General features: G+C 44.6%; 1 protein-coding gene across 6 annotated transcripts in view; it reads right to left on the bottom strand.

The window, feature by feature from the left end:
* The window catches only part of inpp5b (inositol polyphosphate-5-phosphatase B), a 194,646-nt gene that overhangs the window by 48,757 nt on the left and 118,220 nt on the right, over positions 1–27,669 (bottom strand). For all 6 annotated transcript variants that reach the window (XM_063033907.1, XM_063033909.1, XM_063033908.1 and 3 more), the window contains 4 exons: positions 18,833–18,988; positions 11,364–11,465; positions 9,744–9,858; positions 2,782–2,898 (listed from right to left, as the gene is read on the bottom strand). In XM_063033907.1, coding sequence (XP_062889977.1) covers positions 2,782–2,898; positions 9,744–9,858; positions 11,364–11,465; positions 18,833–18,988 — 490 coding nt within the window. The remainder of the gene's footprint in view (positions 1–2,781; positions 2,899–9,743; positions 9,859–11,363; positions 11,466–18,832; positions 18,989–27,669) is intronic.

Genomic DNA, 27,669 nt, shown 5'->3' with positions numbered 1-27,669 from the left:
ACATTGCTTCTGAAGCAAACAAAATAAGATTGCGCCCAACAGTCTAGCGGCACTCCCACCCGTGTCCCTGTTGCCAAATCCTCTTGCCGCCGAGGCCAACTTGCAGCGTTAGGCAGTCAGCAGTTCCACACCTTGCTTGTGCTATGAAGTGGCTGCAACTGAGCCAAACACACTGCACACCAACAAGAGGAAGATGGGCAAAGCTGCCTATTTCCGTTACACACAGGAGTACAACAAAAGTAAGTCGCATTACAATGTGGTAATTACAGGCATGAGTAGCACGAGCCAGTTGTAACTAATTGGTCTTTGGGTCGGTAACCGAAGCCAGGTGCTGTCAGCTAATAGATGAGCTCAGGTATAAGGTCTGCGTTAATGAATATTGCAAGGGGGGACTGAAGCGATGGCTGTTGAGAGAGCGAGGTGCACGGACTAATAAAACAAAATGCGTTAAAATCCAGTGCGGCAGCCATTAGAATCACACGACTCACTGCGATCCAAATTCAGAGGAAGGAGTGTATTTTAGATTCACACCGAAAAAAAAACATCAAACCAGAGCTCTAAAAATAAATGTGTGAATCTTAATGATCTTGGGCTTCTATTGTGAACAAACAAATTATCACACTGATGGCAGGATTATTAGTTACTGTTCAGATGGATGATGAGAACCTTATGCCAGGCAGAGATAAATTCCACTAGCACGTGCACTGCAGAGCTCGCTGGCACCTGCCATTTCTCACTGGCACCTGCCAGCTTATGGCAAAATGCCAAGCAGTCTGACCTCCTCAAAGACTGCACTATTTAGATGGTATCCGTTAGTCTTACGAGACCATGGATCTGCGCCTGGGAAGTCTTCACTCTCCAGGGCGCAGGCCTGGGCAAAGTTGTATGGAAGACCAGCAGTTGCCCATGCTGCAAGTCTCCCCTCTCCACGCCACCAATGTTGTCCAAGGGAAGGGCATTAAGACCCATACAGCTTGGCACCAGTGTCGTCGCAGAGCAATGTGTGGTTAAGTGCCTTACTCAAGGACACAACACGTTCCCTCAGCTGGGGCTCGAACTCACAACCTTCAGGTAGCTAGTCCAAAGCCTTAATCACTTGGCCACGTGCCCACACTTAGATGGTATACTAGAGCTACAAATTAGGGCAGCACGGTGGCGTAGTGGTTAGCACAACGCTTTACAGTACCAGTGACCTGGGTTCAATTCCCGCTGCTGCCTGTAAGGAGTTTGTACGTTCTCCCCATGACCGCGTGGGTTTCCTCCGGGTGCTCTAGTTTCCTCCCAGAGTCTGAAGACGTTCTACCTTGGTAGGTTAAATAATTACTGTAATTGATCCTCTGATTAGGCAAGGGTTAAATCGGGGATTGCTGGGCCACACAGCTCGAAGGGCTGGAAGAGCATATTCCATGCTGTATCTCAATCAATCAATAAATAAGCAGATAAATATACACAAGCTAGATTTATTTATTGAAGAGAATTTAACTTAGAATCACCAAGGAAACATCATGGTCATGAGCTATATTATTTCTATTAACAAATCTCAATATTATATCTGCAGTATAAATATAAATCTACATTTGCAGTACACAGTATTTTGTCAAAGAACTCCATAAAATGGCCAAGCATGATTTCTTTATCACAAAACCACGCTGACTGTATTTGATTACCCAGAATTTCTTAGTGCCCCGCTGTAACAACTTTAACAATTGATTTTTACTTATTCCATATGACAGATATTGAAGTTAATTTGCCTGCAAATTCCTGCTTTTATCTCTTTTTTTAAACAAAAGTTACTCCTGATATTTTCCAATCTGACAGAAACTTTCCTGACTCTTGGGAATTTGAGAAAATTAAAATTGATGCATCAACTATTTTATCATCCTTTCATTTTAAACTCCAAGATGAAGTTCATGATGCTCACAGGTGGTTTGTCAGACAACAGTTCCAACAATTTACTCAACATGCTGCCTAGTGATTGCAATTTTCCTAGAGTTCCCCTTTTCCCTTCCAATTCTGATTTACACTAAATCCAGGATATTACTTGCATCTATAATAAAAATATTACTGTTTAATTTTTTTTCACCATCTCATTTTTCATTATGAATTTCTAAGACACTCTCTCCATAGGACCAATGCTCATTTTGTTTACTCTGATATTTATAAACATTTCTCCAATTTTCCAACCTGCCACCCATTTTTGTGCGCTTCTGTGTAAGTCTGATACTAACTTTAACTTTGTCACTGCAAATTGGAGATCTTCCCCTTGGAATCTTCCTTTCACAATAGAGCGCATCAATCTTGTGCATCTGAAAAATCCCCTTAAATGCTTGCCTCTGCATCTCAACTGAGGGAAACCTCAATCTAATCTGCCATTTCATTTCAGCGAGTTCTGTTTCTGTGTCTTCAAAGTTGTCCTGATTTACGTTTAAACTGCTAGGTTTAGATGTATTATTCTCCCTCTCAAACAGCACATAACCTTTCCTTATAAAGTGCATCCTTAAACCCTTGTATTGTTCCTAAAGATCTTCATTATACCTTTTCCATGAGGAATCTGGAATCTAAACCAGTGTCCAGAGCTCCACTTTGTGTCTGACCAAGGTCTGTGCAGCATTGATGAGATATCTTGAGATAAGACTGGTTTACAACTTTAATGTTTTGCATAGAGAACTAGCTGCTATTTTTAAACAGTACTGCAACAGTCTCTCCATAAATGGTACATTTGATAAATGCAGCAAATAAATAGCATTCCTTAATTTTCCCCCTCCCAACAATCTACCTTACCATTCTTCCCATTATGCCAGTTCCCACTGTTTCAACTTCCACTTCTGAAACAAATGCAGCATGTTCTTTCCTCACGTATAATATGAGCATCATTCCAACCAGGCGCACGAGCTTGATCTGAAATACAAGACGTAAGCACAGAGGAGCTTAAACTAGTGTTGCAAGGGGGATGGGGACCAGAGTGCCAGTTGACAGTGGAGAAACATGTTCTTAAGCCTACATACGAGGAATTAAAAGTTTGAGCACGGTGGGACTTATTTTCTAAGCTGCGTGTATTTTAATACCAGGAGTATTGTAGGCAAGGCAGATGAGCTCAGCACATCTGGAATTATGACATTGTTGCCATTAGCAAGACTTGGTTTGCAGGAGGGGCAGGGCTGAATTAATGTTATGGGTTTCCTTTGTGTCAGATGTGATACAGTGGGAGAAAAGGGGTGGGGTGACATTACTCGTCAGGGAAAATGTTACGGCAGTGCTCAGACAGGACAGACTGTAGAGCTGGTCTAGTGAGGCTTTATGGGTGGAACTGAGGAATAAGTAAGGTATGACCATGTTAATGGGATCATATTATAGATCACCCATCAGCCCATGGGAATTAGAGGAGCAAATTTGCAGAGAGATCGCAGACTGGTGTAAGAAAAATAAAGCTGAGATAGTTGGTGATTTTAACATTGCCATCTTGGACAATGTCTCCATCCACTACATAATGTACTGGGTGGGCACAGGAGTACATTCAGTCAGAGACTCACTCCACCGAGATGCAACACAGAGCGTCATAGGAAGTCATTCCTGCCTGTGGCCATCAAACTTTACAACTCCTCCCTTGGAGGGTCAGACACCCTGAGCCAATAGGCTGGTCCTGGACTTATTTCCTGGCATAATTTATATATTACTACTTAATTATTTATGGTGCAACTGTAACGAAAACCAACTTGCCTCGGGATCAATAAAGTATGACTATGACTATGATTCCACATATTGACCAAGACTCCCATATTACAAAGGGGCTGGATGGGAAAGAGTTTGTCAAACGTATTCAGGAAAGTTTCCTTAATCTGTACGTAGAAGTTCCAACTACAGAGTGCAACCAGAGAGTCTTATTAGGAAATGAGACAGGGCAAGGGACACAAGTTTGTACCTAATGATCACAATGCCATTAGTTTCAAGTTAGCTACGGAGGAGGATAGGTCTGGTCCTCGGGTTGAGGTTCTAAATTGGAGAAAGGCCAATTCTGATGGTATCAGAAAGGATCTGGCAAGTGTAGAGTTGGATAGACTGGTTTCTGGCAAACACATACTTGGTATGTGGGATGCCTTCAAGAGTGAAATTTTGAGATGACAGAGTTTGTATGTCCCTGTCAGAATAAGAGGCAAGGATAACAGGTTTAGGGAGCCTTAATTTTCCACAGATAGTGAGGCCCAGTGAAAAAAAAAGGTGTACAGGCAGGTAGGAACAAACGAGGTACTTGAGGAGCATAAGAAATGCAAGAGGACACTCCTCAGGTAGGCATGAGGTTGATCTAGCAGACAAGGTGAAGAAGAATCCTGAGGAATCCTACAGATATACTCAGAGCAAAAGGAGAGCAAGGGATAAAACTGGTCTGCAGGAAGATCTTCTGCGCAGTCAAAAGAGAGGGGGCAGATAGTAAATGGGTATTTGGCATCTGTATTTACTCAGGAGATGGACACGAGTTTATAGACACAAGGCTAAGCAGCAGCAAGGTCATCAACCCTGTACTGATTACAGAGGAGGTCTTTGTGTCTTGAGGCAAAATTGGGTGGATAGAGCCCCAGGGCACGATAAGGTGTTCCATCAGACCCTGTAGGATGCAAGTGCAGAAATTGCAGGGATCCCAGCAGAGATATTTAAAACATTCTTAGCCATGGATGAGATGCGAGAGGATTGAAGGGTAGCTAATGCTGTTCTGCTGTTTAAGAAAGGCTCTAAAAATAAACCAGAAAATTATAGGCCTATGAGTCTAACATCAGTAGTGGGAAATTTATTGGAAGGTATTCTAAGGGTCCAGACTTATAAATACTTGGATAGACAGGGACTGATTAGGAATAGTCAGCATGGCCTTGTGCATGATAGGTCGTGCCTAACTAATCTTAGAGAGTTGTTCCCGAGGAAGTTACTAGGAAAATTGACAAAGGCAAGGTTTTGTGAAGTAAAAGCATTTCAGGATGTATATTGTATACATTTCTCTGACATTAAATTGAACCCTTGAACCTTTGAAGGCAAGACGGTGGGTGTTGTCTACATGGACTTTAGCAAAGTCTCTGACAAAGGACCCACACGGGAGGTAGGTCAGGAAAATTCAGTCACTCGGCATTCAAGATGAGGTAGTAAATTGGATTAGACATTGGCTTTGTGGGAGAAGCCACAGAGTGGTAGTAGACAGTTGCCTCTCTGACTGGAGGCCTGTATCTAGTGGAGTGCTGCAGGGATGGGTGCTGAGTCTGCTGTTGCTTGTCATCTATATCAGTGATCTGGAAGACAATGTGGTTAACTAGATCAGCAAATTTGCAGACGACACCAAGATTGGGGGTGCAGTGGACTGCGAGGAAGACTATCAGAGCTCACGGTATGATCTGGACCAGCTGGGAAAATGGGCTGAAAAATGGCAGATAGAATTTAAAGCAGACAACTGTGACAGGTGCTGCGCTTTAGGAGGTCTACCAGGGCAGGTCTTACACAGTGAGCGGTAGGCACTGAGGGGTACGGAAGAACAGAGGGATCTGGGAATACAGATCCATAATTCCTTGGAAGTGACAGCACAGGTAGGTAGCAGCATAAAGAGCTTTCTTCCTTCTCCTGTCTGCGTGAGATGTGGGACTTTTGGGAGACTTTGAACTTTTTACCGTGCTAACGGCCTGTTCTTCATCAAGTTACGGTATTGCTTGCACTGTTGTTATAATTACGTGGTTTTTGTCAGTTTTTAAAGTCTTGGTCTGTCCTGTGTTTCTGCGATATCACATCGGAGGAATATTGTATCATTTTTTAATGCATGCATTGCTAAATGATAATAAAAGAGGACGGCGTGTCCTCATAATCTAATCTAAAGAAAGCTCTGGGCACACTGGTCTTCATCAATCAATACATTAAGTACAAGAGTTGGGACGTTATGTTGAAATTGTATAAGATGTTGGTAAGGCCTAATTTAAAGTATCGTGTGCGGTTTTGGTCACTCCCTAAAGGAAAAATGTAAATAAGGTTGAAAGTGCTGAGAGAAAATTTACAAGGATGTTGCCAGGACTGGAGGATCTGAGTTATAGGGAAAGGTTGAGTAAGTTAGTACTTTATTCTCTAAAATGTTGACGATTAAGGGGAAATTTGATAAAGGTATATAAAATTATGAGGGGTATAGATAGGGCAATTGCAAGCAGTCTTTTTCCACAGTTGGGTGTGATTACAGCCAGAGGTCATGAGTTAAGGGTGAAAGGTGGAACGTTTAGGGGGAACTTCTTCAGGCAGCAAGTGGTGAGAGTGTGGAACGAGGTGCCGTGCAAGTGATGGATGTGGGTTTGATTCTAACATTTAGGGGAAATTTGGACAGATACGTGGAAGGGAGGGGAATGGAGGGCTACAGGTTGATGGGATTAGGCAGACTAATGACTTGGTATGGACTAGATGGGACGAATGGCCTGTTCCTGTGCTGTAGGGTTCAATGACTCAATGTGAATATCAAATAAAAGATGCTTCACCTTTGGACATACCAATGACATAAATGTAGTTTATTGATGGGGAACAGCAGAAGTATTTTGCAAATATTTATCTGACTCACCAGGTTGGAAATAATGATAAGGAACTTTATATTGGATCTGTACTAATATAAATAGTTACATTAAATCATCTACTGTAGCTGACCTCAGAAATAACTTGATAAAATGCTTGGGGAAGTGGTTTAATGTGTCACTGACAGATGGGGCCAATGTCACCAATGCTGTGAATCAGACAGACGAATGGCTGAAGAAGATCGACAAATTCAGAATTCCCGGTAAATTCAAGACCTGGCTGTACCAATACGGCATTCTGCCCAGGTTTCTCTGGCTCTTCACACTTTATGAGTTCCCCATGACTGCCGTAGAGGAAATCCAACAAGCACCTGCGGAGAGGGTTGGGAGTTTCCCCGAGCTTCTCTTCAGTGGGCCTGTACACTCGATCTGGGCAACTGCAGCTTCCCCTGTCATCTGTTGTGGAGGAATTCAAGGTGGCAAAATGCAGAGCCTTATTAAGCTTGAGAGATTCCAATGACATCTTGGTGAAGCAAGCAGGTGTTACAACCAGATCTGGGCACAAGTGGGCAGCCAACGCAGCTGTGGAGCAGGCAGTGTGTTCTCTGAAGCTGCGAGATATCATCGGCAACCCCTGCGTCGGGCGGCAAGGCCTCGGCTCAGTTCACTTCCAGCAGTGGGGAAACACAAGCATAACGAACAGGCGAGACATGGTACAGGCAGAAGTACGGATCAGTGAGGAAGAGAAGCAGATGTCAAAGGCAGTGGAACAAGGGTTCCAGGGTGCCTGGACAAAATGGGATCTGCCCAAGCACAAGATCTCATGGGCAGAATTATGGAGACTGGAGCCCTTCCGTATTTCCCTCCTCTTGCAATCTGTGTATGACACGCTTCATCTGTACACATGGGGGATGAGAGAGGACCCGAACTATAAGCTCTGTGGTCAAAAGGGGACATTGGCTCATATACTGTCCGGGTGTAAAACAGCTCTAACTCAAGGACGGTATAGGTGGCGCCATGATAAGGTGCTTCTGGCTCTTGCTGACACACTACAGAGGGAGAGATGCAAGAAGAGGACGGCTGGCACAGATTTGAGGAAGGCCATCACCTTCATCAAAGAGGGAGCCAGGCCTTTCGTAACCAAACAACCAAAGCCCAATCTGCTGCTAACGGCCAGTTCCTGGGAGATGAGGGTCGATGTGGGAAGGAGGTTGCAGTTCCCGGATGTGGTGCACACAATCCTACACCTGGATATTGTACTGTGGTCAACCGAAGACAAGAAAACAATTCTGGTTGAGCTGACTGTGCCATGGGAGGAGGTTTGGGAAGAGGCCCAAGAGAGAAAGGCCTTGAAGTACCAGCCCTTAGTGCAGGAGTGTAAAGACAAGGGACGGCAGGCATGGTTGCTCCCTGTGGAGATCGGCTGCAGAGGTTTCCCAGCCAAATCAGCATGGCAGTTGTTGTCAGATCTGGGCCTGGACGAAAGGAGCAAAAAACAAGCAGCTCGTAGGATGGGGGAAGAGGCAGAACGAGCCTCTTGTTGGATTGCGTGAGAAAGGGAGCTGGAAGCCAGGAGCAGACGGGCAGTGATTTGGCCACCACTGCCGGCCCACCAACTGGACAGTGTCGTGGTTAAGGGTCGAAACACTCTGTGAAGGTTGGGAACCACCTGATGACATCTGCTCCTGGCTGAAGGCTATGGTTACCCTATAAGGTAACTGGAGAATGCACCTGAACAGGTGTATGTAACAGGCAAAATATATATCCTAATTTAGGTTAAGGACTTTAAGTAAAGAAAAAAAAATCTATCAAACCCTGAGTTTTTGATGGAAAGAGGTGATTTGCCTGGCAGAGTGCAAAGTGAGGCTCTGCTCCAATTAACTTTCCCCAAGTTAATTCACATCCCGTCACGGCATTTGTTTACTGAACTCATAATTTAGAAACTTCCAGTTCAAGTCCAGCCCTGGATGTTTTTTTAATTCAATTTCTTTTAAATTACATGAATTCAATCAAAAGTGACAAATGGTTAATCTATATTTAGATAGAACCTTTAACATAGTAAAACACTCCAAAGTATTTCTTAGCAGAATATCAAACACAAAGCACCAAAGGAAATATAGGGGCAGATAACCAGAAGCTTTTTTAAAAGAAGGATGTTTTGCAGAGAGATCATAATGAATGGAACTCCAGAATCTAAAGGCTTGCTCGATGATGATGTTGAATTTCGGTTCAAAGTTCAAAGTAATTTCATTATCAAAGTACATACACCTCTGGCAATGATTTAAAAAAAAACAGATTTGGAAGAGCACAGTAATCTATGGTTTGTGGGTAAACAAGGACATAACAGATAGAAAGAGGAGAGCTCAAAGAAAGATTTTGCAATTATCAAACATTACCCAGTGTATAGGAGGTCAGCATGCACAGAAATGATGGGTGAACAGTACTCAGAGCAAGTTAGGAAAAGGAGGTTCATCATCTTGGATGACCTTCTGTTTGAAGATGATGGAATGATAAAAACTAGCTAAAATTACTTCACCTCTAAAAGGTAACAAGTTTTATGGATGAGAGTTATGGCAGAAGGCCACGAGTGTTGAACATTACAGGTGTAGTGGAAGCTAGTCATAGAGATTGGTCAAATAAAAATCTTAATATTCATTTGATATCAGTGTTATAGGAAGCAGAGTTTCAAGCTGATATAAGACAGCTTTGGCTGAAGTACTGGAAACTGGATAATCAGACTGCCAACTCAGAGGAAGTGGGAGAGTAAGGCTGGTGAGCTAGAGAGAGGATTGTGTGCATCCCTGGAAAATTACACCATGCTTTTGGATAAATCTGGTGAATGACTACACACAGAAAAGGAGGAGAATGGGCCGTTAAGAATGAAAAACACAAAATGTAATAAACTCCAGGTAACCTGTCCAGTTTAGATCGCCTGAGAGTTACGCAGGTTCAAAGGCCAACTTGGAGCTAAGTCACACAGTTTTATCATTAATCACAGGAAACACTGAACAGTGAACTTCAAAACTGCGAAGGGAAGAATTTGTAGAGTAACATGATTGGATCCAGAAATCGTTCCTGACAAAGAGGGCAGAAAAGTAATTTTCATCCACACAAGGCCACAAAGATAGGGCTACTTGCCCAAACAATTTTATTTTTTGCCACTTTACTGCAATAATTATATTGTACTATCCCAAATGAGCTGCATTAAAAATAAGACGGTAACTGTACCTTTGCATATGTGGCTGACGGATGAAGACTGTCAGTCACAGCCACGAACCATTCCTCTTCCTTTGGAGTATCATTAAAAAGAAATGCCTCCTTGCTCAGGTCAATTTCTTGAAAACTTGTGAAAAGAAATAACAAAAAGCTCTGCTTACCCTGTTGCTAATCAACACATCAGTAAGAAGTCAGCGTCATTCCTCCAAATAGATTTGGATAGAAAATTAATAACACAGAGTTTATTCCCAAATGCTTTAAATGACTTAGTCATGGTTAACAGCGACACATCATAGGAAGCACCAATTTAGTTCTGAATCTAAGTCCACGTAAATGTCCGTGGTGTAAACTTCAGTGCCAAGTTTAGGATTTTCAGCATGGCTATAAACTACAAAGTACGCTCAGTGACCACTTTATTAGGTACAGGAGTAGAACTCTTTAACTTGTTAAGAGTTCAAAAATTCCATCTATTACCATGAGAGCTAATAAGTAATTTCAGCACCCGTCCATTAACTCCCCCTCCTCAATCACCCAACCTGCTCCAACCCCAATGTAGCAGTACCTGCAAAGGAGGTTCCAATATTGTTCTTCCCCACCCAATTTTCCTTGTTCACTATCCCATCCCAAGCACTGATCCTCTTTAAGGACTACCCTTTCTTGCTCTACGTTTTTTAAAATGAAAACTACCATGCCCCTCCTGGTTACTTATTCTCCTTGGCAACCACAGCCCATGCTGAACAGCGGGCATGCTCATCCCAGCTACAGTTGATCATGGCAGGCACACTTCCTATTGTGTTGAAGTATAAAGCAGCTTCAGTAATAACCAAGGCTGAGCCCCTCCCTCCTTGATCACTCTGATGTTTGCAGTGGGGGGACTCACGGCCAAGAAAAACACTTAGCACTCAACTGGAATGCCTGTTTGGATGACTGAGATTTCTCAGCCACAATGCTTCTGTTATGAAGTTCAACTCAACCAGATTTTGTGCATAATAATTGTTTAACGCCTCAGTTGCAATGTAGAACATAGCACAGGAAAGGCTCTCCGGCCCACGATGTGGGCTGACCTTTCAACCTACTCAAAGATCAATTTAACCTTTTCCTCCTGCACTTTTCTATAATCTATGTGCTTATCTATAAGTTTCTTAAATATCCCTGCTGTGTCTGCCTCCACCACCACCCATCAGCATGTTCCACACAACCATCACTCTGTGTGGAAAAAAAAACTTACCTCTGACAACTACCCCCCCCCCTCCGCCCACCCATAGTTTCCTCCAGTCATCTTAAAATTATGCCCCTCGTATTAGCTTTTCCCATCCTGGGGAAAAACCTCTCTTGCTATCCACTTGATCTTTGTCTCTTATCACCTCTATCAAGTCACCACTCATCCTCCTTCGCTCCAAAGAGGAAAGCCCCTGCTCACTTAACCTTTTGAACTCTAACACGTTAAGAGTTCAAAAATTCCTTCTGTTCCATCCTTTAGAAATTGCAATATGTCACCAATTTTGGGATGCGGTCTGGAACCAAGCTCCAGTAATGCTGGGCTTATCGATGCATTTCAGAATCATTAAAGGAGGCCACAGAACTGGAAATTCAGACTGAAAGCAGAGTGAATTAGTGTGGCTGCAGATTTACCCAACACAGTAGATATCAGGTGGTTCATCACCGCAGCTCAGCCAAGGCTTCAGATCCTGCTTTGGAGGCTTGCCGTTCACATTGTACGTTCCTACAAAAATTCTGAACGAAACAAAAACAAAAGCTTGAAAGCCAAAAGCTGAACAACAGCAAAGTATAAATGTATGAACATACTTTTTCCATCATCTTCCATTTAATGCAAGCAGAGTAATAGCCGGGTAACTCACAGGCAAATGACTTTTGTTTACAGACTATGAGAATGTAGGTATGCAACTAATGCATTAGTTGTACCATGTGTCTGACTTAAGAAAGCCCTGGAAGTTGTAACGTATGTTATCTTATTTTTCCTAATGAGGAATCGCTTTTGATGGCCTTATAGAAGTTATCTCTATAACACAGAAGCTTTTTTTTTATCAGGGGTAAGCAATTGAGCGTAGGTGACAGTTTGTCCATCTCACAGTCAGCTTCCATGCACCCAAGAGGGCCTCGGCTGTGACCTGTAAGTTTCCCAAGGAGGTCATAAATTCAGTGGACTCATCTTGCCCCTGCACTGGGAGATGGCCACCATGCTATTAAAACATGACTGACCCATGCCAATGCACCCATACCATTAGAATGACAACAGGCCCATTTGTGCCTTCTGCTAGGAACAGGACAAGCCAACACACTATCGGTTCTGCACAACTACATCTTTCCAAAATACTCTGGGAAATAACATTATCTCAAAATAGGATCTGTCATTCAGTAAAGTTGTCTCAAAATAGAATCAGCCATTCAGTAAAGAAACTGACCCTTTGACCCACCAAGTATGCATCAACCATTAAGTACATATCTAAACTAATCCTGCATTGATGTCATTCATTACTTGCCCATTTATCCCCCCAAATCCTACTGTCCCCAATAAAAAAAATAAAAATCTCTTTTAATCTGCTACTGGTAATTGGTGTGGACTATGGAAAAGTAATCAGATACTTGGCCACAGTTGGATTCAGCAGAAGAAACCAACACAGATTCATTAAAGACAAACTCAATCAGAATCAGGTTTAACGTCCCCTGCATAAGTCGTGAAAGCTGTTGTTTGGTGGGAGTAGTACATTACAATACATAATAAAAACTATAAATTGCAATGCCTTCAAAGTACAAAGTAAATTTATTATCAAAGTACAGATATGTCACCATAAACAACCCTGAAATTCATTATCTTGCGGGCACACTCAATAAATCTATAATAGATTAATAACCATAAAAGGATCAATGAAAGGCTGTACCAACTCGTGCATTCAACCAGTGTGTGAAAGACAACACACTGAGCAAGTACAAAAAGAAAGAAATAAAGTTCAAAGCAAAATTTATTATGAGTACATACATATCATTACGCACAACCCTGAGATTCTTCTTCTATGGGTATATTTAGAAAATCTATAGAACAGTAATTGTAAACTGCAAACATCAGGAACCGTAAACAAACTGTGCAAATGCAGATATAAATAAATAGCAGTAAGTAACGAGCATAAAGTAACAAGATGGTGTTAAATGCTGAGCTGTAATTGGTAAAGAGCATCCTGATGTATGCATCTTTGTTGTCCAGATGTTCCAGGGTCGTGTGAAGAGCCAACGAGATAGCATCCTCTGTAGACCAGTTGCTTCGGTAGTTGAATTGGAGTGGATCCAAGTCGCCACTCAGACAGGAGCTGATCTGCTTCAACACCAGCCTCTCAAAACACTTCACCACTGTGGATGTGAGTGCCTCCAGGCGACAGTTACTGAGGCAGGTTATCTCGTTCTTCTTGGGCACCAGTATGATTGGAGCTTGTGCGTAGCACACATTGTTGGAGCGAGAGGTTGAAGATATCTGTGAATACACCAGCCAGTTGGTTGGCACAGGTCTTTAGTACTCGGCCAGGTACTTCGTCCAGACCAGACGCTTTCCTTGGATTCACTCTCTTGAAGGCAGCTCGCACGTCATCTTCAGATACTGAGACCAAAGGACCATCAGGAGACATGGGGGTGCGCGATGGTTCCTCCATGTTCTGTGGTCAAAGTGAGCATAGAAAGCATTGACGACACAAACACGAGGAAATCTGCAGATGCTGGAATTTCAAGCAACACACATCAAAGTTGCTGGTGAACGCAGCAGGCCAGGCAGCATCTCTAGGGAGAGGTACAGTCGATGTTTCGGGCCGAGACCCTTCGTCAGGACTAACTGAAAGAAGAGCTAGTAAGAGATTTGAAAGTGGGAGGGGGAGGGGAAGATCCAAAATGATAGGAGAAGACAGGAGGGGGAGGGATGGAGCCAAGAGCTGGACAGGTGATTGGCAAAAGGGATATGAGAGGATCATGGGACAGGAGGCCTAGGGAGAAGGAAAAGGGAGAGGGAGGAAGCCCAGAGGATGGGCAAGGGGTATAGTGAGAGGGACAGAGGGAGAAAAAGGAGAGAGAGAAAAAGAATGTGTGTATATAAATAAATAATGGATGGGGTACAAGGGGGAGGTGGGGCATTAGCGGAAGTTTGAGAAGTCAATGTTCATGCCATCAGGTTGGAGGCTACCCAGACGGAATATAAGGTGTTGCTCCTCCAATCTGAGTGTAGCTTCATCTTTACAGTAGAGGAGGCCGTGGATAGACATAACAGAATGGGAATGGGACGTAAATTAAAATATGTGGCCACTGGGAGATCCTGCTTTCTCTGGCATACAGAGCGTAGGTGTTCAGCGAAACGATCTCCCAGTCTGCGTCGGGTCTCACCAATATATAGGAGGCCGCATCGGGAGCACCGGACGCAGTATATCACCCCAGTCGACTCACAGGTGAAGTGTCGCCTCACCTGGAAGGACTGTCTGGGGCCCTGAATGGTGGTAAGGGAGGAAGTGTAAGGGCATGTGTAGCACTTGTTCCGCTTACAAGGTAAGTGCCAGGAGGGAGATCAGTGGGGAGGGATAGGAGGGATGAATGGACAAGGGAGTCGCGTAGGGAGTGATCCCTGCGGAAAGCAGAGAGAAGGGGGGGGGAAGATGTGCTTAGTGGTGGGATCCCGTCGGAGGTGGCGGAAGTTACGGAGAATAATATGTTGGACCCGGAGGCTGGTGGGGTGGTAGGTGAGGACAAGGGGAACCCTATTCTTAGTGGGGTGGCGGGAGGATGGAGTGAGAGCAGATGTACGTGAAATGGGGGAGATGCGTTTGAGAGCAGAGTTGATGGTGGAGGAAGGGAAGCCCCTTTCTTTAAAAAAGGAGGACATCTCCCTCGTCCTGGAATGAAAAGCCTCATCCTGAGAGCAGATGCGGCGGAGATGGAGGAATTGTGAGAAGGGGATGGCATTTTTGCAAGAGACAGGGTGAGAAGAGGAATAGTCCAGATAGCTGTGAGAGTCAGTAGGCTTATAGTAGACATCAGTAGATAAGCTGTCTCCAGAGACACAAAGATCTAGACAGGGGAGGGATGTGTCAGAAATGAATCAGGTAAAGTTGAGGGCAGGGTGAAAGTTGGATGCAAAGTTAATGAAGTCAACGAGCTCGGCGTGCGTGCAGGAAGCAGTGCCAATTCAGTCGTCGATGTAGCGAAGGAAACGTGGGGGACGGATACCAGAATAGGTTTGGAACATAGATTACGCCACAAAGTCAAAAGGCAGGCATAGCTGGGACCCATACCGGTGTGGAGGAAGTGGGAGGAGCCAAAGGAGAAATTATTAAGAGTAAGGACTAATTCCGCTAGACGGAGCCAAGTGGTGGTAGAGGGGAACTGGTTAGGTCTGGAATCCAAAAAGAAGCGGAGAGCTTTGATGAGAGATGACCATTCCTGATGGGGGATGGAAGTATATAGGGACTGGACATCCACGGTGAAAATAAAGCAGTGGGAGCCAGGGAACTTAAAATCATCGAAAAGTTTGAGAGCGTGACAAGTGTCACGAACATAGGTAGGAAGGGATCGAACAAGGGGGGATAAAACCGTGTCGAGGTATGCAGAAATGAGTTCGGTGGGGCAGGAGCAAGCTGAGACAATAGGTCTGCCAATAGGAGGTAGAAACGGGAAGTGCGAGGTGTGGGAACTATAAGATTGGTAGCGGTGGATGGGAGATCCCCTGAGCGGATAAAGTCAGTGATGGTGTGGGAGACAATGGCCTGGTGCTCCTTAGTGGGGTCATGATCGAAGGGTAAATAAGAGGAGGTATCCATGAGTTGTCGCTGTGCCTCGGCAAAGTAGAGGTCAGTGCACCAGACTACAACAGCACCCCCCTTATCAGCAAGTTTTATAGTAAGGTTAGGGTTAGTGCAGAGGGAGTGGAGAGCACAGCGTTTGGAAGGAGTGAGGTTGGAATGGGAACAAGGTGCGGTGAAGTCGAGATGGTTGATGTCCTGTCGGCAGTTAGCAACACAGAGGTCCAGAAATGCAATATAGAAAGCATTGAGTTCATTCAGAAGCAAAGCTCTACTGTCCCCTATGTCACAAGATTTAGCTTTGCTGGATGTTATGACATTCAAACCCTGCCACAGCTGTCAAGTGTCACTCATTGATTTCAGTCTATTCCAGAATCACTACTTCCTCCGTGAGATGGCTTTCTGGAGATTATATCTGCACCTCTTGTAGCATTCTTGATCTCCAGACTTGAATGCCTCCAATCTGGTTCTTAGCAGGTTCTAGATTTCATTGTTCATCCGGCGCTTCTGATTGGGAAAAAACTGAACGATTTTGTGGGGACATGCTAACCCACAGCTGTTCTAATAAAGTCTGTAATCGACCCTGGTGCAGTCATTCAGGTCCTCAGATATGTTCATGAACACAGCCCAGTCCACTGATTCAAGGCACTCCTGCAGCCGTTACTCTGCTTCCTGTGACCACCTTTTGGTTGTCCTCATCTCCGGAGCCTTGATCTTTAGGCTGTCTGTCTGTCTGTATGTGGGTAGCAGGAGTACGGCCAAATTCCTTATCGTTGTGTAGCAGTGGTGTAGTATGTTGGGACCTCTGGTGCAACAGGTTACGTGCTGGTGATAATTGGGCGCGGTTTTCTTCAAACAGGTGAGGTTAAAGTCGCCGACTATAATTTGAAATGCGTTGAGATGGGCCGTTCCTTGTTTATAGACAACATCGTGCAGCTTCACATTTCAAATAATAAATACATAAATAAGCAACTAATATCGAGAACAAGAGATGAAGAGCCTTTAAAAGTGAGTCTATAGGTTGTGGGACTATTTCAATAATTGGGAAAGTGAAGTTGAGTGAAATTATCCACTTTGGTTCAAGAGCCTGATGTCTGAGGGGTAATGACTGTTCCTAAACCTGGTGGTGTGCGACCTGAGGCTCCTGTACCTTCTACCTAATGGCAGCGGTGAGAAGAAAGCATGACTTGGGTGGTGGGGGTGCTCCCTCATAATGGATGCTGCTTTCCTTGATAACCTTCATGTAGATGTGCTCAATGGTGGGGGACATTTTATCTGTGATGGACTGGGCTGTATCCACTACTTTTTCTTTCTTTCTTTTTTAATCTTTTTATTAATTTTCAAATTCATAAACATTAGCAACAATACTAATACAAAGAGATTGGGATTACATTATTGGTAATTGACATATGCAAGTCAAAACTACAGATAATACAAGAATATTAGGCCTCCCAAACTCTTAATATAATTAAACATGATAAAAAGAAAAATGAAAAAATATCAAGGAAAAAAAACCCAAAATAAAAAAAAACTAAACTAAATTGAACCAAAAACTGAACTAAACAAAACTAAACAAAGCTGGGCTACTATATTGCATCGAATACAATCATTAATGTCGTTAACTTCGCTCCTCCGTCCATATATCTTAGGTTAATAAAAAGGATTCGGAAAAGGTCCACTACTTTTTGTAAGAATTTCCATTCAAGGGCATTGGTGTTTCCATACCAGACTGTAGTGCAGCAAAATATATTCTCCACCACACATCTATAGAAGATTGTCAATGTTTCAGATGTCATGCTGAATATTCACAAAAATTAATTTAACCAAGTAGTTCAAAAAGAGAGGAAACAAAAATACTGAGGTAGTGTTCATGGTTCATTATCCTTTCAGAAATCTGCTGGCAGAAGAGAAGAAGCTGTTCCTAAAACGTTGAGTATGTATCTTCAGGCTCCTGGTCCTCCTCTTTGATGGTAACAATGAGAAGAGGGCCTGTCCTGAGTGATGTGGGTCGCTAACGATGGATGCCGTGTAGGTGCTCAGTGAAGCAGTCTCCCAATCCAACACTGGGTCTCACTGATACACAGGAGGCCATGCCAGGAGCACCTTAGACTGGGAGACCGCTTCGCCAAGCACCTATGCTCCGTTTGCCAGAAAAAGCAGGATCTCCCAGTGGCCACCCATTTTAATTCCATTTCCCATTCCAATATCTCTACCCATGGCATCCTCCACTGTCGTGATGAGGCCACAACATCTTGTATTCCGTCTGGGTAGCCTCCAACCTGATGGCATGAACATCAATTTCTCGAACTTCTGGTAATGCCACCCCCCACCCCCCCCGCGAACCTCCTTCACCATTCCCTATCCATTTTTCCCTTTTTCACCTTACTGCCCACCAATCCCTCCCTCAGGTTCTCCTCCCCCTTTTTCATTCTTCTATAGCCGTCCATCCTCTTCTATCGCCGTCCATCCTCTTCTATCAGACTTCCCCTTCTCCAGCCCTGTATCTCTTTCACCAATCAACTTCCCAGCTCTTTACTTCACCCCCTCCCCCTCCCGGTTTCACCTCTCACCATGTCCTTCTCTCTCTGCCCTCCCCCCACCCCCACCTTTTAGATCTACTCCTCAGCCTTTTTTTCCCTCCCGTCCTGCTGAATGGTCTCGGCCCAAAACATCGACAGTACTTTTTCCATGCTTCCTGGCCCGCTGAGTTCCTCCAGCATTTTGTGTGTTGCTCGGATTTCCAGCATCTGCAGATTTCCTCTTGTGAGTGAGTGATGAAATTTGATGAGGCACTTGAAATGTTACATTTTGCTCAAAAGATTGTGAAGCAGCATAAAATGAATACTCAGCAACTTGATTCCAGCATGATGGACCTTAGTTATGTATGTAAATTACAGCAAGTACAGATACGAGATTTTTACAAGATCCCAAAATGAAAGGGACGGGGAATAGGCAGGTTACAGAACCGAAAATGATACGACAAATAATCTTGCACAATCAGTGCTTTGGGGTTTGAATGCAGCAGAAGCTGGGCAAATTTAACTGTCGTGCTCCAAAAGTAGCTGCAAAGTATTTAAGAGAATCTCCAGAGCTGTGGGGAAGGGTGCGCTTGATTGCTCATACAGAACTGGTGGAGATTCAGTGGGTTAAATGGTTCCCTTCTATGTTGTCATCAGTTTATAATTCAATGTCTATCAAACTTGGGCTGCTCACTGATCACTAGAAGAGTTGCCCCAATGAATTGCTTATACACGGTAAGCGGAGTCTGTTCAGGAAGAACCAACACAATAATACAAACTGTGGATTTAAACTAACCTGAAATCTTGAATGTATGTGTACTTTTCTTCCTGCTTCAGTAGCTCAGATTTGATTAAATTGTCCCTCAGACCAAACTGTCGTATACTGAGGATATGTCCTTTGCTGGTAACCATCACATTGCTGATGCAGCTGGTGTCATCAGTTATTTCTGGGCTGTGTGGAATGGAAGCACAACACTTAATGCAGATCATTATTGTATTGTGGAATGGAATATAAATGCAATTTATGGTAAATATATACAAATAAATTCATTCAGACTATCATTCAGGCTCCACTCTGTAAGATAGAGAATTATAAACACAAATTATGTTCTATTACGAAAATCCACCCAGTCCTATATCCATCCTGCTCTCAGGATGAGGCTTTTCATTTCAGGACGAAGGAGATGTCTTCCATTTTTAAAGAAAGGGGCTTCCCTTCTTCCACCATCAACTCTGCTCTCAAATGCATCTCCCCCATTTCACGCACATCTGCTCTCACTCCATCCCCCCACCACCCCACTAGGATAAAGTTCCCCTTGTCCTCACCTACCACCCCACCAGCCTCCGGGTCCGACATATAATTCTCTGCAACTTCCGCCACCTCCAATGGGATCCCACCACTAAGCACATCTTTCCCTCCCCCCCACCCGCTTTCCGCAGGGATCGCTCCCTACGCGACTCCCTTGTCCATTCGCCCGCCCCGTCCCTCCCCACTGATCTCCCTCCTGGCACTTATCCTTGTAAGTGGAACAAGTGCTACACATGCCCTTACACTTCCTCCCTTACCACCATTCAGGGCCCCAGACAGTCCTTCCAGGTGAGGCAACACTTCACCTGTGAGTTGGCTGGTGTGATATTAGATTAGATTAGATTATGAGGACACTCAGTCCTCATTTATTGTCATTTAGAAATGCATGCATGCATTAAGAAATGATACAATGTTTCTCCAGAGTGTTATCACAAAAAAAAACAGGACAAACCAAAGACTAACACTGACAAGACCACATAATTATAACATATAGTTACAACAGTGCAAAGCAATATCATAATTTGATAAAGAGCAGACCATGGGAACGGCAAAAAAAAAATCTCAAAGTTCCGATTGCCTCCTGATAGTTCCTGATAGCAGGTGGCAGAAGGGAGAAACTCTCCCTGCCATAAACCTCTAGGCACCAACAATTGTCGATGCATTGGAAGCACCCGACCCCAGCCGACTCTGAGTCTGTCTGAAAACTTCGAGCCTCCGACCAGCCCTCCGACACTGAGCACCAAGCACCTTCTCTGCCGAGCGCTTCAATCCTGTCCCGGCCGCCGAACAACAAGCGAAGCCAAGGACTTGGGGCCTTCCCCTCTGGAGATTCCGGATCACACTGTAACAGCGGCAGCAAAAAAGGCATCTCAGAAGTTTGTTCAGATGTTCCTCCGTTCTCTAACGTCTGCCTCCATCAGATCAGGATTGTGCACGGCACCCTACTTGACAGCAGATTACAGATATCATTCACCGGAGTGAATGCGCAAGCTGCGTTGTGCCGCCATCTTCTTCTCCTCCTCCTCCTCCATACTGCATCTGGTGCTCCCAATGCGGCCTTCTATATATTGGCGAGACCCGACGCAGACTGGGAGACCGCTTTGCTGAACACCTATGCTCTGTCCGCCAGAGAAAGCAGGATCTCCCAGTGGCCACACATTTTAATTCCACGTCCCATTCTCATTCTGATATGTCTATCCACAGCCTCCTCTACTGTAAAGATGAAGCCACATTCAGACTGAGGAACAACACCTTATGTTCCATCTGGGTAGCCTCCAACCTGATGGCATGAACATTGACTTCTCAAACTTCCGATAGTGCCCCTCCTCCCCTTCTTACCCCATCCCTTATTTATTTATTTCCCCCCCTTTCTTTCTCTTTTTTCTCCCTCTGTCCCTCTCACTATATCTTCCTCTGATGCTCCCTTCCCTCTTTCTTTCTCCCTAGGCCTCCCGTCCCCTGATCCTCTCCCTTCTCCAGCCTTGTATCCCTTTTGCCAATCAACTGTCCAGCTCTTGGCTCCATCCCTCCCCCTCCTGTCTTCTCCTATCATTTTGGATCTCCCCCTCCCCCTTTCAAATCTCTTACTATCCCTTCTTTCAGTTACTCCTGACGAAGGGTCTCGGCCCGAAACGTCGACTGTACCTCTTCCTAAAGATGCTGCCTGGACTGGTGAACGCAGCATTTTGTGTGCGTTGCAGTGCTATTTTGCCCCTTTTCCCTGTAACTCTGGAAGTTGTTTCCTCCCAATTCCTGATCGCGTCCATCACCCCAGTCAGTGAATTTTATATTACACCAACCTTGCTCATCAAAATAACTTTTCCCTCAAGTCCTTCTTGTACCTCTTGGCCAAAATGTTAAATCTGTGCCCTCGATTCTTGAATGGAAGCAGATTTCCTCGGTTCACTCCCATTGAGAGCTTGCTCGATTCTTCAACTGTTTACATTCCGAGGTGAGCACTCCATGTTCCCCAGCCTGAATTTGCTGTTAATATTCACCATCTGCAGAAATGCTCTTGTCAATCTTTTCTTGTAAAGCACAGGCCCGCTCTCTGTGATCTGAGACCTCAAATACAACAGAGACTATACACACAAGAGATTCTGCAGATGTTGAAAATCCAGAGCAACATGTCCCAATGAAGGGTCTTGGCCCGAAACGTCGACTGCCTACTCCTCTACATCGGGCCTGCTGAGTTCCTCTCCCATTTTATGTATGTTACAACAGAGACTACTTCGCCTATGCATATGAACATAGAAAACAAACAGCACAATACAGGCCCTTCAGTCCACAATGCTGTGCCGAACATGTACGTACTTTAGAAATTACCTAGTGTTACCCATGGCTCCCTATTCTTCTAAGCTCCATGCAAGTATGGGTCACAGTCACTCTCAGGTTTGCAGTTCCAGAATCATCACTCATTGCTACTGCTGATTTCTGCAGCATCTCACAAAACTCTACACTCAATGACAGAAGACCTCATGTACTTTTCCTTCACCCAACAACAGCTGGCAAGGGCACCGCAATCTTCCCCTAAAACTCCCCGCCACCTGCCCCCCCACCAATCCCCAATGGTCTTGCAGAGATTTTCCTTGCACCCTACTTGTAGGAGGACCAGGCTGTATCCTGGGAGGTCCTCTTGTATGATGAACAAGATTCCTCACTAACCTGTCCAGCATCCTCTGACCTCTTTGGGATTATTTCCTGTCCAGCTTCCATCCTCTCATTTAGTTACAATATCTCCCTCCCAGTCCTGACGAAGGGTCTCGGCCTGAAACGTCAACTGTACCTCTTCCTAGAGATGCTGCCTGGCCTGCTGCGTTCACCAGCAACTTTGATGTGTGTTGCTTGAATTTCCAGCATCTGCAGAATTCCTCGTGTCTACCTCCTTCTGAAAGGTTTTGAAATGTCACGTCTCTTTGACAACTGGCTGCAGAGCACAGCCAGCCAGATGACACACAGTTGAACGAGCAAATCTGCAACACATTGCCGGGGAGTATTGCACTAAATTTGACCACTTCCCTTGATAAGAGAACAAGCTGTTAACATCGTTCTGCTAGCAACACTCACAAAATGCCGGAAGAATTCAGCAGATCAATGGAGAGGATAAACAGTTGACGTGTTGGCAGCGGGGGAGACTGAAAATGGGACATTCGCTGGAAATACAAGGTAGAGGGAGTATAAACTGGCAGGGGATAAGTGAGTCCAGGTGAGGGGCAAGGTGGGTGGGGGGGAGATGATGTGAGAAGCTGCCAGGTGGTGGGTGGAAGAGGCAAAGGGCTGGAGTCCGATAGGAGAGGACAGTGGAATGATGGGAAGGAGGTAGGGAGACAGAGAGGAGGTCACGAGGGCAGGGGAGCCAAAAAGGTTGAAAGGGCCTCCAAAATGGGGAGAAAACAGAAACAAAGAAAAGAGATGGGGGAAAAAGGGGAGTAGTTACCAGAATCTTGAGAATCAGTGTTCGTACCATCAGGTTGATGACGACTCAGGTAGAACATGAGGTGTTGCTCGCCGATTCCAACTCTTTAAGTGACTTTTCTAAAGAGTATTAGGGTGCCACTTACTGCCGTTTTAACACCATGAGAAACGGGTGGAGTAATCTTTAGACCCCTGTCTTTATTATATTCTCTAATGCAGGATATCATAAAATCATCGAACAGTGGTTCTCAATCCAGAGCCCACAGACCCCTCAGTTGATTGTAAGGCACCATGGCAAAAATAGAACTGGGAGCGCCTGTCAGAGAGTTATACTGCATGGAAACAGGCTCATTGGCCAAACTCATCCACGCTGACCACGCAGGGTTTCAACCTGGAACGGTAAAAATTCCTTTTCTCCCAACGATGCTGCTCTACTTCTTAAGCTCTTCCAGCAGATTGTCTGTTGCTCACTCTCTCTCTCTCTCTAAACCAGGTGTTCTCAACCTTTTTTTTAATGCCACGGAGGCTTATCATTCACCGAGGGGTCCGCAGACCCCGGGCTGGGAAATGCTGCTCTAAACCTTTCCTGTCAATATCCTTGCCCAAATGTCCCTTTGTTAAAAGTTGCCAATGTACCTGCCTCTACCACCTCTGGCAGCTTGTTCCATATACCCACCACCCTCTGTGTGAATACCTTGTCCCTCTTACCTTTTTTTGAATTCTACCCCTCCACCTTAAACCTAGGCCTTCTAGTTTTAGACTATCCTACCCTGGAAAATTGGACTGAGATTATCTACATGATTTTGTGAACTTCTGTCAGGTTATCCCTTAACCTATTTCTCTCCAGAGGAAACAATCTCAGCCGATCCAACTACTTAACACTTGAAACTCCAGTCCTGGCAATGTCCTTGTGAATCTTTTCGAAACTGCCTCCAACATCACACCTTTCCTGCAGTGTCAGAATCAGAACTGCACACAATACTCCAAGCGGAGTCTCACCAACTTTTCTGGGTTGTAATACAGCATGCCCAACGTACTCCTGTACTCAATGCCCTGCTCAATGAAGTCAAGCATGCCATGTATCTTCTTCAACACTCTGTTTATCCATGTCATCATTTCAGGAAACAGGCTCATTGAAACCTTCTCTAATTGCAAACTTATTGGGCATGCCACCTAAATTTTCATCCAAATCGTTAATACAGATGACAAACAATAGGGACCCAGCACAGATCCCTGTGGCACCCTCTGGCCACTGGTCTCCAATCTCAAAAAGAACCCACCACCAACTAAAACAACAGGAACTAAAACAACAGAAACAACAGATGCTGGAAATTCAAGCAACATACATCAAAGTTGCTGGTGAACGCAGCAGGCCAGGCAGCATCTATAGGAAGAGGTGCAGTCGACGTTTCAGGCCGAGACCCTTCGTCAGGACTAACTGAAGGAAGAGTGAGTAAGGGATTTGAAAGCTGGAGGGGGAGGGGGAGATGCAAAATGATAGGAGAAGACAGGAGGGGGAGGGATGGAGCCAAGAGCTGGACAGGTGATTGGCAAAAGGGGATACGAGAGGATCATGGGACAGGAGGTCCGGGAAGAAAGACAAAGGGGGGGGGTGACCCAGAGGATGGGCAAGGGGTATATTCAGAGGGACAGAGGGAGAAAAAGGAGAGTGAGAGAAAGAATGTGTGCATAAAAATGAGTAACAGATGGGGTACGAGGGGGAGGTGGGGCCTTAGCGGAAGTTAGAGAAGTCGATGTTCATGCCATCAGGTTGGAGGCTACCCAGACGGAATATAAGGTGTTGTTCCTCCAGCCTGAGTGTGGCTTCATCTTTACAGTAGAGGAGGCCGTGGATAGACATGTCAGAATGGGAATGGGACATGGAATTAAAATATGTGGCCACTGGGAGATCCTGCTTTCTCTGGCGGACAGAGCGTAGATTTCAGCAAAGCGGTCTCCCAGTCTGCGTTGGGTCTCACCAATATATAAAAGAAAACTTCTGGCTTTTGCATTCAGCTGGCAAGCTCACCCTCGACCCAATTTATCTAACCTTCTGGACCATCCTACAATGTAGGATCTTGTCAATGGCTTTGATGTCAGCATCTATCACCCTGCCATCATCAATCCTCTAGGTCAGGGGTTCCCAACCTTTTTTACGCCACGGACCTCCACCGTTAACCATGGGGTCCGTGGAGCCCATGTTGGGAACCCCAGCGTCTAGGCCATCTTAAGAGTCATAGCACAGGTAGAGGCTCTTCGACCTAATGAGTCCATGCTAACCCAGCTATCTCCAACTTTTCAAGAAATTCAAAGCCACGAGCCATAACTTCCTGCTCACAAAGCCATCCAGCTATTTTTTAATCTTTGGCTTTCTAAATGGAAATCTCCAGTTTCTGTCTCTCAGAATCTCTTCCAGTAATTTTCCTGTCAGGGATGTTAAGGCTCACCGGCTTATAGTTCCCTGATTGTCCTCGCAGCCATTTTAAATAAAGACACAACATTAGCCACCCTCCAGTCTTCTAATACCTCACCCATGGCTGATGGAGATCACCAATCTCTGCCAGAGTACCAGACATTTCTTCCCCAACATCCCACAGCACCCTAGCGAACCTTCATGAACTTATCCATCCATCTTCATGCACTTCAAGACAGCCAGTAGCTGCTCCTTCACTGTGGCCTTCGTCCCTTTACCTTCTCCTTGTCTGTACTTAATGTACCTGAAACATCACCTATTGCCCCGTTACAGGTTTACTTTATCTCTGCATTTGAGGTTTCTCGATGAAAGGTCTCAGCCCGAAATATTGACTGTTTATTCCCCTCCATAGAGGCTGCTTGACCTGCTGAGTTCTTCCAGCATTTTGTGTACGTTCCTTCGGATTTCTAGTATCCTCAAAATCTCTTGTGCCTGCGTTTCCCATTTTGAAGTTCTGCTTTTGATTTCTCCTCATAAGCCCTTTGATCTGACGATGATCAACGCTCACTAAAGTTTGTGGGAGGGGAAGTCTCTAAAAGGGTAACATTGGAGGGAGCAGCCAAGGGAAAGTGAGAAGATAGACAAAGGAATATAGACAGAAGTCTGCAGAAGCTGCCAAATGCAGAGCAACCAAAAAAATGCTCCATTCCCTGTGGAAGCAAAACCGGGAATGGTGGGAAATGCTAATAAGTCGAGGTAACATCACACATGGAAACTGAAACAGATAGTCGTTATAAGGAGTTGAATTCAATCTTAACTGCTACTGCTCATTTCTGCCCCATCTTCTCTAACTCTACACTCAATGAGATACCCAATTAACTTTTCCCTTACCCCACTGGTGCTGGCACAGGCACTGCAAACTTCCCCAAACTGCAGGCCAGTATATACTACCGTAACATTCTGACAAAGACCTTCCTAATACCCTCCTTCCAGGAGGCCAGACTACATCCCAAGAAGGTGCCCATGAAGATAGAACATGAGGTACCATTCCGCAAACAACAATGAGACGGAAAGGTTGGCATGGGAGTGGGATAGAGACTTGAACTGGCAGGAAGTTGCTGTGAACAGAACACAGGCGCTTCACAAAGCTATCATCCAATCTGCGTTTGCTGCCTCTGATGCAGACGCCACATTATGGATGCTGAATATGGGACGTTAGTTTGGAAGAAGTGCAAGTAAATTGCTGCTTCAGCTGGAAGGACTGTTTGAGACCTTTGATGATGGAAAGGGAAGAGGTGAAGGGAAGAGTGCTATACCTCCTGTAACTGCAAAGGAAAGTGTCGTGTGGTGGTTGGTCAGAATTGAAATGAACACCAGGGAGCAGACCCCACTAAACACTGAAAGGTTAAGAGAGGGGAAGACGTGTCGCGGTGGAATCTCTGAAGATTGTTGAGAATATTCTGCTGAATGTAGAGGCGGGTATAGTGGATAGTGAGAAGGTCAACCTGAAATGTTAGAGCTGATTCTCTCCCCATTGCATCTGCAATTATTTTTCTTTTCCTTTGCTGGTTCGGAAAGATACTGATACAAACTATTTTCACTGTTTAATATTTTTCAATGCAAAATGTGGATGTGATTTTATTTTGAATACCATACCAAGCATGCATTTCGGCAGCATGGTTGCATAGCAGTTAATGCGTTGCTTTACAGTGCCAGCCAGCCAGTGTTCGCCAATCGGAATTCAATTCAATTTCTGCTGCTGTCTGCAAGGGGTTTGTTATGTTCTCCCCATGACGGAGTGGGCTTCCGCCAGGTGCTCCAGTTTGCTCCCACCTTCTATAGACCTATGGGTTAGGGTTGTAGGCATGCTATGTTGGTGCCAGAAGCAGTGCGACACTTGCCCAGCACGATCCTCACTGATTTGATTGGATGCAAACGACATATTTCAATGATTTGATGTACGTGTGACAAATAAAGCAAATCTTTATCTTTATTTTACCTGTGCATATTACCTCAAAAAACTAATCTTGTGTAAATTGTCACTCAAATGTTTCAAAACAAAGAGTCCCATATTAATGCAATTTTTAATATTTTAATATTATTTTGCAGTGTTTAACTATTATAAATGCAAGGATGTTTCAATCCTTATTTTGCTTCCTGTAAAGTGATGTTCACCTAGGTTTCAATTTGTTCCTAGTTTACACCTGTAACAACTTATCAAAGACACTGACAGCTCATCCTAGCCGACGGCATCAACATTGCTGGCTCTCAGACAAATGGCAGAAACTTTGATAAAGGGGAAATCCAGCTTCCTTTTAGGTTAGTAGCTTGTGTGGCACCAGTGAGGAGTGCAAAAACACTACCCCGTGTCACAATTTTGGTAGTGTTTGCACTAATGGTTGCAGATGTATCTGGTTACGAAACTAACTTGCAAGCATCCTTCATAATCAGGCATGCAAAAAGGGCAATCAAACCACTTTCATAACTTACAAGTAAC

Source organism: Mobula hypostoma, chromosome 26 (assembly GCF_963921235.1).
Source record: "Mobula hypostoma chromosome 26, sMobHyp1.1, whole genome shotgun sequence".
NCBI lineage: Eukaryota > Metazoa > Chordata > Chondrichthyes > Myliobatiformes > Myliobatidae > Mobula > Mobula hypostoma.
Note: the sequence above shows the minus strand (reverse complement) of the source record. Positions and strands in the feature narration are given on the sequence as shown.